Here is a 15578-nt window from a genome sequence, read left to right on the forward strand (position 1 = left end):
CTCACAATAGACCAATAAGACATTAAAGCCAAATTCAAGCAATAGTCATCTACAAACCCACTCCTAATGCCCATGTAAAGAAGTTAACCACATCCAAGAAAACACAAGGAATAAATAATAATCCCACAACAGCATTCATGCATGCAGGTATGCACGTTTGCCCCACAACAAAATAACAGGAATCACAAATGTTGCTTACTGATATCTCTAAACACCAATTGTCTCAATTACCCAATAAAAAGACACAATATAAGAGAACAGATTCGAAAACAGGATCCATCCCTCTGTTTCATCCAAGAAACACACCTTAACATCAAGGATAGATGTCACCTCAGAGTAAAAGGATGGAAAAACTATATTCTAAGCAAACAGACCTATGAAACAAGCAGGCGTAGCCATTTTAATTATTGACAATAGACTTCAAACTGAAACCTATCAGAAGGGATAGGAAAGCACACCATATAATCATCAAAGAAAAAAAAATCCATGAGAGTACATTGCAATTATTAACATCTAGGTACCAAACACAAGGACACCAAGGTTCATAAAAGAAATATTACTACTAAATTTCTCACACACTCTTGACAATATACTGGCCACCCAGAAAATAAATGAATGAATGAATGAATGAATGAATGAATGAATGAATGAATGAATAGAGGCGAGATCGGGCATGTTCAGGGTGGTATGGACATGGCTTCATCTAGCAACTGATGGGAGAAGATGTGAAGACATTAGCAAAATATTAGGCAGAACCCTGGGAACCTCATAGAAGAGGAGAAACAAATGTAGGAGCCAGAGAGGTTGAGGACAGTACAAAAACACAGTTCACAAAATCAACTAAGCAGGGCTCATAGGGGCACACAGAGACTGAACCAACAATCAAGGAGCTGGCATGAACTAGGTCCTCTGCATATATGTTATGGTTATGTAGCTTGGTGTTTTTGTGGGACTCCTAATATTTGGAGTAGGGAGTATCTTTGTCTTTTTCACCTGATCTTTGGACCCTTTCCTCCTGCTGGGTTGCCTCATCCAGCCTTGATATGAGGGTTTGTTACAAGCCTTTTAAAAAAAATTAATTAATTACAATTTATTCACTTTGTATCCCCATTGTAGCCCCCTCCGATGTCTCCTCCTAATCCTACCCACCCTCTCCCTTCTCCCCCTATGCCCTTTTCCTAGTCCCCTGATAGGGGAGGACCTCCTCCCCTTCTATCTGATCCTAGCTTATCAGGTCTCATCAAGGCTGGCAGCATCATCTTCCTCTGTGGCCTGGCACGGTTGCACATTCCAGGAGGAGGTGGTCAAAAAACAGGCCACTGAGTTCATGTCAGAGACAGCCCCTAATCCGCTTACTAGGGAACCCACTTGGAACCTGAGCAGCATGTGGGCTTCCTCTGAGCAGGGAGTCTAGGTCCTCTCCATGCATGGTCCTTGGTTGGTGACACTGGGCCCAGGTCTTTTGGCTCTGTTGGTCTCCTTGTGGAGTTCCTGCCCCTTCCGGGTCTTTCTATTTCTCTCTTCTTCCATAAGGTTTCTTGTATTCTGCCCAAAGTTTGGCTATGAGTTTCAGTATCTCCTTCAATACCCTGGTGGGTAGAATCTTTCAGAGGCCCCCTGTGGAAGGCTCCTGTCCTGTTCCTTGTTTTCTCCTACTTCCAATGTCTATCCTGTTTGCCTTTCTGAGTGAAGTTTCAGTGTCTTCCCTAGGGTCTTCCTTGTTGTTTAGCTCCTTTAGCACTATAGATTTTAGTATGTTCATCCTATGTTATATGGCTAATAACCACTTACATTATGTGTCTTTCTGCTTCTGGATTACCTCAGTGAGGATGATCTTTTCTATCTCATACCATTTGCCTGCAAATTAAATGATTTCCTTGTTTTTAATTGCCAAGTAGTAGTACATTGTGTAAATGTACCACAATTTCTGTATCCATTCCTCCACCGAGGGATATCTAAGTTGTTTCTAGATTCTGGCTATTATGAACAGAGTTGCTATGGACATGGTTAAGCAAATGTCCTTACTGAATGGTGGGGCATCTTTTGGGTATATGTTTAGGAGTGGTATAGCTAGATCTTGAGAAAGCACTATTCCTAGTTTTCTGAGAAAGTGCCAGATTGATTTCCAAAGCAGTTGTACAAGGTTACATTCTCACCAGCAATGGAGGAGGGTTCCCCTTTCTCCACAACCTCTTGAGCTGACATTATCCCTTGAGTTCTTTATTTTAGCTATTCTGATGGGTGTGAGCTGGAATCTCAGGGTTGGTTTGATTTGCATTTCCCAGACATTACAAGTCGTTTTTTTTTTTTTTTCCTATTTTATTTTATTTTCTTATTAGTTGCATTTTGTTAACTCTGTATCCCAGCTGTATCCCACTCCCTCTTTCCCTCCCCAATCCCACCCTCCCACTGTCATCTCCTCCCTGCCCCTTTCCAAGTCCACTGATAGGGGAGGACCTCCTCCCCTTTCATCTGACCCTGTTTTATCAGGTATCTTCAGGGCTGGCTACAAAGTCCTCCTCTGTGGCCTAGCAGGACTGCTCCTCCCTTGGGGGGTGGGGAGGTCAAAGAGCCTGCCATTGAGTTCCTGTCAGAAATAGTCCCTGTTCCCCTTTCTATGGGAAATCAATTGGTTACTGAGCTACCACAGGCTACATCTGAGCAGAGGTCTTAGGTTATATCCATTCATGGTCTTTGGTTGAGTGTCAGTCTCAGAAAAGACCCTGTGCCCAGATATATTTGGTCCTTGTGGAGCTCCTATCCTTTCCCCATCATTTCTTATTTTAATTTGTCATGCAGTGTTCAGTTGATAGCCCTATGGGGCCTGCTCTTTTTTGAAGGGAAAGAGGGAAGAGTAGATCTGTGGGATAGTGGTGCTGAGAGTCAGGGCCTGGGAGGAGTGGAGGAAGGGGAAACTGAGGTTGGGTATAATATATGTGAGAAGGATAAATAAAACAAAATAATAAAAAGAACTAAACAGAGAAATGCTGGAGTTAAGTAATGTTATAAACCAAATGTACCTAACAGACATGTACAAAATAGTTCATCCAAACACAAAAAAAGTATATACCGTATTCTCAGCACTTCACAGAACTTTCTCCAAAACTGACCATACATCTGGGCACAAAGCAAGTCTCAAAAGATACAACAACAAAATTATAATAACATCCTGCATATTGTCTGACTACCACAGATTAAAGCTGGATATCAACAGAAACAAAACAAAACTTACAACCGCATGGAAACTGAACAACTATCTGCTGAAAGAAAGAAATTAAAGACTTTCTAAAATTGAATAAAAATGAATACAAAATACATCCAAGCTCATGGTACACAAAGAAGACTTTTCTACGAGGCAAGATCACTGTACTAAATGCCTACATGAAAAAAATTAGAGAGCTCTCATACTAGTAACTTAACGGCATACCTGAAAGCTCTAGGAAAAAAAAGTAACTGAATCCCAAAGGAGTAGATGGCAGGAAATAATCCGACTCAGGACTGAAATCAATAAAATAAAAATAACAGAAACAAATATACAAAGAATCAATGAAGCAAAGAGTTGGTTCTTTTAGGAAATCAGTAAGATTAATAAACCCTTATCCAAATTACCTAAAATGCATCAAGAGAAGATCCAAATTAGTAAAATTAGAAATGAAAAGGGGGACATAACAGACACTAAGGAAATCCAGAGAATCACAAAGACACCCTTTAAAAACCTGTAATCTCACCAAACTGGAAAATCTAAAAGAAACAGATAATTTTCTTAATATATACAACTTAGCAAAGTTAAATCAGATAAGCAATTTTAACAGACCTATAACCTCAGGTGTAATAGAAGCAAATATTAAAATTGTCCCAACCAAAACTAGCTGAGAAATAAAATAAAATGAAATGAAATGAAATAAAATAAAATAAAATAAAATAAAATAAAATAAAATAAAATAAAATAAAATAAAATAAAATAAAATAAAATAAAACCAAACCAACAAAAAACAGCCCAGGGCCAGATGATTTAGGTGCAGACTTCTACAAGACTTTTATAGAAGAGTTAATTTCATTACTCCTCAAATTATTCTACAAAATAGAAACAGCAGGAACACTGTTGAATTCTTTTTCATAAGGTCAATGTTACCCTGATAGCCAAGCCACATAAAGATCTAACGAAAAGAGAAAGAATATTACAGACCAATTTCCCTTATGAACATAGATATAAAAAATGCTCAATAAAATACTTGCAAGCTGAATCCAAAAATACATCAAAGGGATCATTCACCATGATTAAGTAGGCTTCATCCTAGAGATTCAGGGATGGTTCAACATATGTATATCAATAAATGTAATCCACCCAATAAACAAACTGAAAGACAAAAAATAAAATAAAATCACACGATCATCTCATTAAATGCAGAAAAGGCCTTTGACAAAATCCAACACTGCTTCAAGAAAAAAGTTCAGGGGAAATCAAAGATACAGGGAAATAACTCAACCCAATAAAGGCAATTAACAGCAGCATATAGACAAAATAATCTTAAAAGGGAGAGAAACTCTAAGCAATTCCATTAAAATCAGGAACAAGACAAGGTTGCCTACTCTCTCCATGCCTACTCAACATAGTGCTCGCAGTCTTAGCTAGTACAATAAAACAACTTAAATAAGGAGTTCAAGAAGATACAAACCCAAAAGGAAGAAATCAAGTATTGCTACTTGCAGATGATATGATAGTATACATAAGTAACCCCCAAAAATCTACCAGGAAACTCTTACAGATGATAAATACTTTTAGCCAAGTAGTTAGATATAAAATTAACCCACAAAAATCAGCAGGCCTCCTATATACAAATGACAAATGGATTGAGAAAAAAATTGGGAAACAATACCTTTCACAACAGCCTCAAATAATAGAAAATATCTTGGGGTAACTCTAACCAAGCAAGTGACACAATTGCATGATAATAAGACACTGAAAAAAAAAATTAAAGAAGGTATCAGAAGATGGAAAGATCTCCAATGCTCATGGATCAGGAGGATCAATGTAGTAAAAAATGGCCATCCTAACAAAAGCAATGTACGGATTCAATGTAATCTCCATCAAAATTCCAACAAGAATTCTTCACAAGTACTGAAAGGACAAGTTCAGTTTTCTATGGAAACACACACACTCAAACAAAAACATAACACAAAAACCCTCCAGGATAGTTAAAACAATCATGAATAAAAGCACTGCAGGAGGTATCACTCTCAGTGATTTCAAGCTGTATTACAGATCTATTGTAATAAAAAAAATAGCATGGTGTTGACATAAAAACAGACACACTGATCAATGGAATAAAAATGAAGACCCAGACACAAATCCACACATATATAGACACCTGATTTTTGATAAAGAAGCCATAAATACACACTGGAAGAAAAGACAGCATTTCAACAAATGGTGCTGGTAAAAGTGGATGGCTATGGCTGTATGTAAAAAACTCCAAATACATCTAAACTTAGCACCCTGCATAAAATTCAAATCCAGATAAATCAAAGATTTCAATATATAACCTAATACACTGAAGCTGACAAAAGAGAAAGTGGGGAATATCCTTGAATTCATTGGCAAAGGAAGAGTTTCTAAACAGAACACTGATAGCACAGGTAGTAAAATCAACAATAAATAAATGGGACTTCATGAAACTTAGAAGCTTCTGCATGGTTAAAATAAAAAACATAACAAAACAAAACAAAAAACACCATCTTTCGGACACTGAAACAGCCTGCAGAATGAGAAATTATTTTTATCAAGTACACATCAGATAGAGGCCTAATATCCAAAATACATAAAGAACTCAAAAAAGCTAGTCATCAAGATAACAGGTAAGCCAGTTAAAAAATGTGGTACAGATCTAAAAACAGACCCCAAAATAAGAAACTCAAATGACTGAAAAACACTTAAAGAAAAAGGTAACATCCTTAGCCATCGGGGAAATTCAAATAGAAAACACTTTGAGATTCCATCTTACACTTGTCAGAATGGCCAAGATCAACAACACAAGTGACAGCTCATGCTGGTAAAGATGTGGAGCAAGGAGAACACACCTCCATTACTGGTGGGAGTACAATCTATGGAATGTATGGCATCCTCAGGAAGATGGAAATTGATCTACCTCAAGATCCAGCTATGGCACTGTTGGGCACATGCCCAAAAGATGCTTCATCATTTCAGAGATACTTGCTGAACCATGTTCATTGTTGCTTCTATTACTAACAGCCAGAAATTGGAAAAATCCTAGATGTTTGTCAACAAAATAATAGATACTTGCCATTGGGGCAGGAGGTACAGTGGAGAAATCATGAAATTTGCAGGTAAATGGGTGGAACTAGGGGGAAAATTCATCCTAAGTGGGGTACTCCAGACTCAAAAGGACAAACATGGTATATATTCACTGATCTGTGGATATTAGCTGTTAAGTCAATAATAACCACACTATGGTAGAATCACAGATGTTAGGTACAGGGCAAAGTACTGGGGGCATGCTGGGGGAAAGGGAAATGGAATAATTAACTATAGATGGATGGATGGCAGGAGGTTGGAATGGTAGAAGCAAGTAAAGAGGGGGCAAGGCAAAGAATACAAAGAGACACAACTAAACCTAAGGGACATCTGAGACGTAGTATGAAAACATAACACAATAGAAGCTTCCTAAAACATATACATATACATATGAAGGCAATCTAAATGAAATCACCAAATAATGGGAGAGACAGGGTTCCAAATGGTCATCTCTTGTCATCAATTAAAGCTTCCAGACCTGGGACTGGCTTACATCTAATTGATTTGTTGGCCAAAGGGGTCCCACAGGAATCTCCAAACAACCCTGGCTGTTGTCAAGACTACAGGTTGCTTTCTATAAACTGATGGTAAAGGCTCCACTGCTGAAGACAAGACCTATATAACTCACTGAACATGGATAGGTCAAGCTGGAACCTACATAAAGCCTTTACCCATTCATGCTAACATCTTTGGTATACTATCAAAAGTACTTTGTATACTACCAAAAGTGAAATGTAAACACCAACACAGCCACAAACCCTTTGGATCTACACTGGTGTCCTACCTGCAAGATATGGTAGTATAATGGTGGTCCTAGACAAACTGACACCTGATTTGACTTAAGTCCCACTCCATGAGATGAAAGTTTATACCCAACACTGCTTAGGTGACCAAGAACTTGAGACTAGACAGCCTAGGGACCTATGAAGAAAACTAAGTATCATTTTTTTTTATGTATATAAAAGAGTAGCTATAAAATAACTCCTGATGACATTCTGCTATACTCATAGTTCAGTGCCTTGCTCAGTCATCATTGGACAAGCTTCCTCCCACAGCAGATGAGAACAAATACAGAGACCTACACCCAGACATTATGCAGAGTCAGAGTCCTTGGAACACTCACTCAGCCCTAAATGGGATGTCCCCGTCAAATGCTCCCATCATGGTTCAGGGAACCCTGCAGAAGAGGAGGCAGAAAGAGCATAAGAGCCAGAGGGTACGGAAAACACTAAGAAAACAAGGCCCTCTAAATCAACATGACCGAAGCTAGTATGAATTCACAGAGACTGTCTGCAATAGTCCTTCTGTATATATATTATGACTTCCAATTAATTGTTTTTATGGGATTCCAGGCTGTAGCAATAAGTAGGTTTCTGATTCTTGTCCTTTCTCTTTGGCTCTTTCCCTTCTGTTTTGTCTAATTTGTTGTGTTTGCTTTTGTTTTATTTTATATCTTATTATTATCCCTTTGAAGCCTGTTTTCTAATGAGAGATAGAAGGAGAGCACATCTGGATGGCAGGGCAAGTGAAGAGGAACTGGGAACAGTAGAGGGAGGGGAAGTATAATAAGGATACCTTATGTGAAGAAAAAAAATCTATTTTAAAGGAAAAGAAATATATTCCTGTTAAATTGAAATATTTTTCTATTATTAGTCACTACCAAAATCACTGCCAATATTATCAAGAAAAACTTTTCTCCCTTAATGAATTATAAAAAAAGACTCTACCGTTTTCAGAACCTATGCTAGCAAAGAGCTAAATTTAAAGTTTTTAAATGTATCATCACAGACACAAGTGATTCTCTCTTAAACTCAATAGAAACAAGAAAACAAAACAAAAAAAGAAACAAACAACAACCTGTTTCCTAACTTTTAGCCATTGTTTTTCTTTAGAATTTTTATCTAAACATTGTCTCTGAGAAGCTCTTAATCTACACCAAAAGAGATGCCCTAACAAAGAGACAGCAAATTCAGTGCATGAATTCACTGAGCCAAGTGTACTCCTTTCCTAATATGTACAAGCCTTTCATCAAACAAAACAAATCTATATGAATCAAATAAATAAAATTAAAAGAAATAAACCCAACAAACATCTGACAAAACTTATGAGACTGTTCACTGAAAAACTATGATTCCTTAAGTTAATAAGCAAGCATGGTCTGAGAGAGTCTCCAGGAAACAGTGAGGGAAGTTGGACAACAGTTAACAGAAAGGTAAATGATACCTAAATATCTCTAGCTTCAATGGCATAGTAAAGCAGGAAACTTTATGAAGTAGAAGAAAAACCCAAAAGTCCATCCTGGCAGGCTTGTCTTAGTTTTGGGAGCTCCCAGCTGGCAGTGAAAGGAATGCCAATAGCAGATGGCCAGATCTAGGGCTTAAGACAGAGAGACTAAGAAAAAACATGCACTATACTTACATTAATGAGACTATTAAGAAGCAGAAGAGAGAGTCAGACTAGAGATGCACATTGGCACTGGCAGAGAGTGGAGATGGTAGGAAAACCTCTCTTCTTGGCACTCAGCATTCACCTGGAGTGAGCCATGTAAGAACATGTTTAAAAGGCCTATGATTTACACTCTCAGTCCATGTCAGGGAACTAGAGAACTACACACTGAGACCAGGCCAGCAGAATACTTTTGATTAAGGAAGAAACTGAATGAGAACCACATAGTGGTCATCAGCAACAGAGGTAGAAATCTGGGTCTTCAGGTGAACATATTAAAGTTTCAAAGACCTAGACCCAACCTTGAAAAAAAAAAAAAGCTATTCAAAGGCAAAGTCAGTATTCACAATCATACTCCTGAAGGACTGCCCACAGTTCTAAACAGCATCTGTGACTGCACTTATGAAGAGAGCTGACTTACTGAACCAGTGTCTATAATCTGATTTCCCAAGGCACAGTCTGGAGGTGAGAACAGCAGATGAAGATTCCTTGGTAGGCATAACCAGCATCTGAGACAAAGACCCAGGGATAGAGTAGGCATTTGACAATCAAGGAAAGAATAATGAGGGCTCAATATTGGGAAAACAGGCCAAACTGCATTCATAAAACAGCATTCTGCTCTTCAAATTCTCTTTATTTCACACCAAATGTCTATTTAGCAGGATAGATCTGTTTTGCCATCTCTCCAGCCCCAATAAATAAGATTGACTAATCTTTGGTGTGGTGGTTTGAAAACACCCCCTCCCCCCCCCCAAAAAAAAACAACTCACAGGCAGTCGCATTATTGGAGGTGTTGCCTTTGTGTAGTAGGCGTGGTCTTGTTGGAGGAAGTGTGTCACTGGAGGTGGGCTTTGATGTTTCAGAAGCTCAAGCCAGACCCAGTGTCACTCTCTTTTCCTGCTGCCTGCAAATCTGGATGTATAAATCCTGGCTCCTTCACTAGCCTCATGTCTGTCTGTGTGACGCCATGCTTTCCACCATGATGATAACAGACTAAAGCTCTGAATTTATAAGCCAGCCCCAATTAAATGTTTTCCTTTATATGAGTTACTGTGGTCATGGTATCTCTTCACAGCAACAGAAACCCTAACTAACACACTTAGGCAAACCATTTGAAAGAGAAAGACAAGTTAATAAAATTTGAGATGAAAGGAAAGTAATTTGAACAAATACCAATAAAACTGAAAAAAAATCACTAGGACATACCTTAGAAATGTATTCCACTAAACTGGAAATTTTAAAAGAAACAGATACATTCTAGATTTATATGACCTATCAAAATTAAATCAAGATAAGTAATTTAAACAGATTGATAGCAAACAAAGATACAGAAGCAGTAACAATAATTAAAACAAAATTCCCCTTCTAAAAAAAAAAAAAGTGTAGATTCACAGATTGCAAAATTCTACAGTAACTTTAAAGAACTACCACCAAATGACTGACAAACTATTCCATAAGATAGAAAAGGAAAGAACACTATCAAACTCTTTTTATGAAGTCCAAAAACAGATAAAGAGAACAAAGAGTACAGATAATTTCACTGATGAACAGATATAAAATTTCTCAATATAGTATGTATAAATCAAATTCAGAATACATAATCACTAACCATGATCAGGCTGGCTTCACTCAGGAGGAACATATTTATCTGTGTATGTAATATGACTTCCTTCAAGTACATGATGATGTACCCTTGCAAGTCTAGTAGATGGTGTGAGGTCAGCTGAAGATTCTCTCATGAGACTGAAACCCCACTTGTTTGGCCACTGTGAGTAGAAAGTGTGACTTCTGTGAAACCTACAGGATTCTGGCCTTAGCCTCTTAGTAGACACCAGAAAGAGATGAGTAGCAACAAAGCGCAGCAATTGGCAGTGTTTTAATCCCCACTGCCCTCATCTGTACAGCTCCAATAATATCAATGGAATCTTCTATTAGAGCTCCTTGGTTGGTTCTTGAGGTTGGTGCCCATCACCCTCAAAAAGTAGAACATCTCAATGGCTACAACCCCAACACCCTAAACAGGATACCACCACCCTTTTGGTGTCATGTACAGTGTACGAACATTACAAGTTTCAGCTACCTGCTAACATTGTTCCACTAATATCCTGAGATTGAGCAGACTCAGTGTACCATCCCCATGACTGATACACTTACTATTGGCCACTTGACCAATGTAGTCAACAAAAACACATTCCATGCAGTAATCTATTCCAATGTATTCTCTAGGCTGAGACAGCCCCAAGAATTTGTAAACAAGAACTCTGAAACTCTGTTCAATTTCTGTTCCCCCTTTTCCTGGCAAGATACAAAGCTCTACAGCAGCCTTGTACACTTCATCCAGTGGGCAGGCCTCACGTTCTCCAGTTTGAGAGGCCTATGTTATTACTGTTGCCTGCATGCAAGGGTTTAAAGACCTCTTCCAGGGTGAAATGGGTAAGGACAGGAAAATGTCCCATTCATGGTTGAGCATAGGCTCATTTTTCATTATGAAAGCAGCAGAATTGTGTGACTCTGGCATGGTCCTTCCTGACCACTAAAGTTAATGATCCCTCCTGTGCACATGCTATATCACTATTATGAAAACAAGGTATAGTGTGGGTTCCTCAATTATGTCTAGCACAGTCACAAGGACAACTAGTACCACTTCATCACCAAGAGGAGAAGCTTCTTATCTTGGGCCCACCTCAATGGGATTACCTTCTTCAAACCCCTTGGATCTACCCATCCTGTCCATGAAACCCTGGAGGGACAACAGGAAATGACTCTAGACACAATCATTCAACTATGGACATTTCCTGATCAATCTAGTCTGGCTGGAGTACTTCCTGGACAAGTAGAAGCTTTATAATGGTGTGTCCTACAACCAATCAGGGTACACCATGGCTACTCAGGGATTTGGGTTATCTTTGGCTAACTGGGTATCATAGGGTCTTTTTGTCTAGTCAAAAATCTAAGTATATTTAGTCTGAACAGGGGGCTTTCTGAGTAAATCTGAGGCTAAGAACATATCATTTCTAAAGAAGCACTGGTTTAGGATCCAAGGAATAGGCTCCAAATCATCCCCATCTTAGTTGGATCAATCGAGCCCGGTCTGAGGGTACTAGTGACTTGGTGTTGTTCCTCAATTGCCAGCATCAGAGAAACTGTATAGAGTAGGTGCTGCTGGAGGGTCAGATCAAAGAATTTGTTAGGTTACAGAAATGGTGGGGAGGCCAGGAAGCAGAAGAAAGTATCTAGCCTTGTCTTTCTTCTGGGTGATTTTAGACCAGCGCCTTCCTTTTCCTGGTAGCACACTCTTGCCAAACCAGGTTCTGTGTGCATTCAGAGACCCAGACTTCCCTTTGTTCCTCAGACTGGATCCCTTAGCTATCATCCTGTGCTAGAGGGACTCAACTCCTAGATGGAGAGCTGGGGTTCCCTTCCTTCCCCATCTCACTCTAGAAAATTTTAGGGTATTTTCATACAAATGATCCTAGGGTTGGGGAACTCTGAAAGAAATGAAATAAACCTTAAGGTATTTTCCTAGCCCCTCAGTCCAGCGACTATGAGCTTGGCATTGAAGGCCAAACTGCTTTCACGCCCTCTAGCAAAATATTATTCCATACACAGGAGTCTTTGGGGCTAAGAAAAAGGAATCACAGTCATACTGGATTTCCACAAAACCTTTATTTGGAGATGCTGAGGGCTTGAAAATGGAGGTTTTACCCAAGTCTGACCATAGGATGAGAAGGGAAACTACAGCTAAATCCCCTGGGGACTTTTTATTAAAGCTGGAGCCAGGTAAGGTGTGTTTGCTCCCTGATTTTCTAAGGTCTTCAGGGAAAAAGCTTATGGGGAGGAAGCTGTAGAGTAGGATGGGAGTAGCCTGCTGGACCCATTGCATACTGAGTTAGTAGATCCAATTACAGTCCAGGAATCTGTTTCACAATGATTTATTCAGAAGTAAACATGCCTAAACTCCACCCAAATGAAAAACACATAACTGTGACTGATCACATAAATGAACTCAAAGACAGAAATCACATGATCTTATTTGTTAGTTTGTTTGTTTTGTTGTTGCTTTTGTTTTCCAAACAGGATTTCTCTGTGTAACAGACCTGGCTGTCCTGGACTCACTATGTAGACCAGGCTAGCCTCAAACTCACAATGATCTTCCTGCCTCTGCTTTCCAGAGTGCTGGAGTTAAAGGTGTGCCACCATGCCCTGCATGATCTTCTTAATGGAAAACCCAGCATCCTTTCATTACAAAAGTACCAAAAAGATCAGGGCTAGAAGTAACTTAACATAATAAAAGATGTAAACAACAAGTCAATATTTTAATGAGAAAAGACTTGAAGAATTTCCTTTAAATTAGAAACAAAACATGGTTGTCCAGTTTTTCTAATCTTGTTCAAAAAGTTGCCTGAAGTCTTAGAGGAGTAAGGGAAGGAAATAAGAGATACAAATAAGAAAGGAAGAAGCAAAAGTATCTTTATTTGCAGACTGTGTAGCTTTCTATTAAAAAAAGCAAATCCTAAAGACTCCACCAGAAAACTCTTAAATCTGATAAGCACTTAAAAAAAAGTGGCAGAATATGAAATTATCATATATAAACCAATACTGTTCATATATGCCGGTAATAAACCTGCTAAGAAATCAGGGAGAAAAATCCATTCACAATCTTGGATTGAACCTAATCAAAGTAGTAAAACAGGGCTACAGTCACTCAGAAATAAAGTCAACAATGATAAATGGGACACTATCAAATTAAAAGAAACAAATGAGTAAAACAAAAGCCTGCAGAATGGGAGAAAGCATCTGCAGGTCATTTACCTGATAAAAGATTAATATTTAGAACATACAAGCAACTCAAAATACTACAGCATAATAAAGAAAACTACTCAACTAATAAAAAGGCTAATAGATAGTTCTCAAAAGATGAAATAAAAAAAAACAATACAAAGTTTTTCAAATGTTCAACCTTACTAACCATCAGAGAAATATAAGTCAAAACTACACTGAGATCCCATCTTACTCATCACAACAGCAGTAATTATGAAAACAAGTGACAGGCTAGAAAGATGGCTGCACAGCTAAGAACACTTGCTGCTCTTCCAGAGGAACTGAGTTTGGTTCCTATCTCTCATGTCAGAAGGCTCACAACAATCTCTATGTCCAGTTACTCGTTGCCTCTGGTCTTTGAGAACATCTGCACTCATGTGATCATACCCTCACGTAGACACATACACCTACACATAAGAAAGAACAATAAAAAATAAATCTAAAAAAAAAAAAAACAAGTAAAAACAAATACTGGTGAATAGATGGATAAAACTTACAGCCTGCAAATTAATCCAAAGAGTATAGAAGTCAGTATGGCTAATTCTCAAAATAAAATTTGCTCTATCTTGTGACTCAGTCACATCACATCACTCTTGCATATATATTCACCAGAAAAATATTTACCAAAACAAAAACAAAAGCAAAAATTAAAAAAAAAATCAACATATCCTAGAGATACTTGTAGATCAAGGATAACTGCAGCACTATTCACAATAACTGAGTCACACACCCAACCTAGGTGTCCAATAACAGTGGAGCAAACAAATGTGGTATGTATACACAGTGGAATTGTTTCTAGCTATAACGAACAAAATTATGTCATTAAAAAAATTGGATATCAAAGTTAATCGTCTTGAGTAAATTCATCCAGTCTCAGAAAAACAAAATTGTATGTTTCCCCCTCATTTGTAGTTCCTAAAATTTATATGGATAAAATAATGTATTTTAAAATAATGTAAATCTGCCTGTCTAGGGAACAAAAAAAGACTAACAAGAGAGAGGAAGGGAATGAAAATGGACGTTAGGTGGCATGGAAGCAGGGAATGTGCTGAACATACAATATAAACTTGTATGAAAACTTAAAAATATTAAAATAAAAATTGGCGCAACAGCTTTTTAGCAGACTTATTTTTACAGAACATTTACTTACTTCAATTTAACTAAGTGTTAAATTTGATTAGTTTAACTGATTTGATATATGTGTAATTTTAAATTTAAATCCTATTTAAGAATAGGTCAGGATTTGCAATTTATAAAATAATAAGCACTTAAAAATAAAATATTACTGAGCTGTAGACAAACTTCATTTTCCATTTGATACCATTATGCCTTTCAAAAATTATAATATACTACATATCATATAATAAAATGTAATAAAAAATATTTTAATTATTTTATCTAAAACATTGTCAAATTAAAAGTGATCACAAATTTACATTCAATATATAGTTCTGTTAGAACAGCTTTGTTAAATGGGGTAGGAGGTTTTAACTTTAAAATGCAAAAGTCAATTACCTTCAAATAAACTGAGGTCTCTTCGTAGCCGTGGTCCATAAAGCCCTTCTAAAATACTCTCAAAACCTGTGTTTTCAAAGAGAGAAAAGTGTATTAGCTCTGAGAAAAGCTTTATTTTTTAATGATCACAACCTCTAAATTTTTGTCAATCAGCAAATAATTTACAATGGTATAACTGTTATGTTTACCCAGTTTAAAGTGAACTAGGTAATATACTCATTACATAGTAACTGTCAAATTAAGATTGCAAAGTATTTAGAATCATCAAATGCATATTTTAACCTAGGCTAAATTACCATCAAGCATGACCTAATATTTGAGTTAAGGAAGCTGGTGAGAATGTAGAAAGAGGGGAATAGTCACTCACTGTTGGTGGGACTGCAATTTTATGTAACCACTATGGAAATCAGTGTGATAAATCTTCAAAGTGCAGAAAGTAAATCTCCTATATTACCCAGCTTTAACATTCTGTAATATGCGTTCA

At 37.6% G+C, this 15578-nt stretch overlaps 1 protein-coding gene across 6 annotated transcripts in view; it reads right to left on the reverse strand.

The window, feature by feature from the left end:
* The window catches only part of Lcorl (ligand dependent nuclear receptor corepressor like), a 154853-nt gene that overhangs the window by 95123 nt on the left and 44152 nt on the right, over positions 1-15578 (reverse strand). For all 6 annotated transcript variants that reach the window (XM_055624221.1, XM_055624224.1, XM_055624222.1 and 3 more), the window contains exon 2: positions 15095-15160. In XM_055624221.1, the coding sequence (XP_055480196.1) occupies positions 15095-15160 (66 nt within the window). The remainder of the gene's footprint in view (positions 1-15094; positions 15161-15578) is intronic.

This window comes from Psammomys obesus, unplaced genomic scaffold (genome assembly GCF_907164565.1).
Source record: "Psammomys obesus unplaced genomic scaffold, mPsaObe1.curated_primary_1811, whole genome shotgun sequence".
Lineage (NCBI taxonomy): Eukaryota > Metazoa > Chordata > Mammalia > Rodentia > Muridae > Psammomys > Psammomys obesus.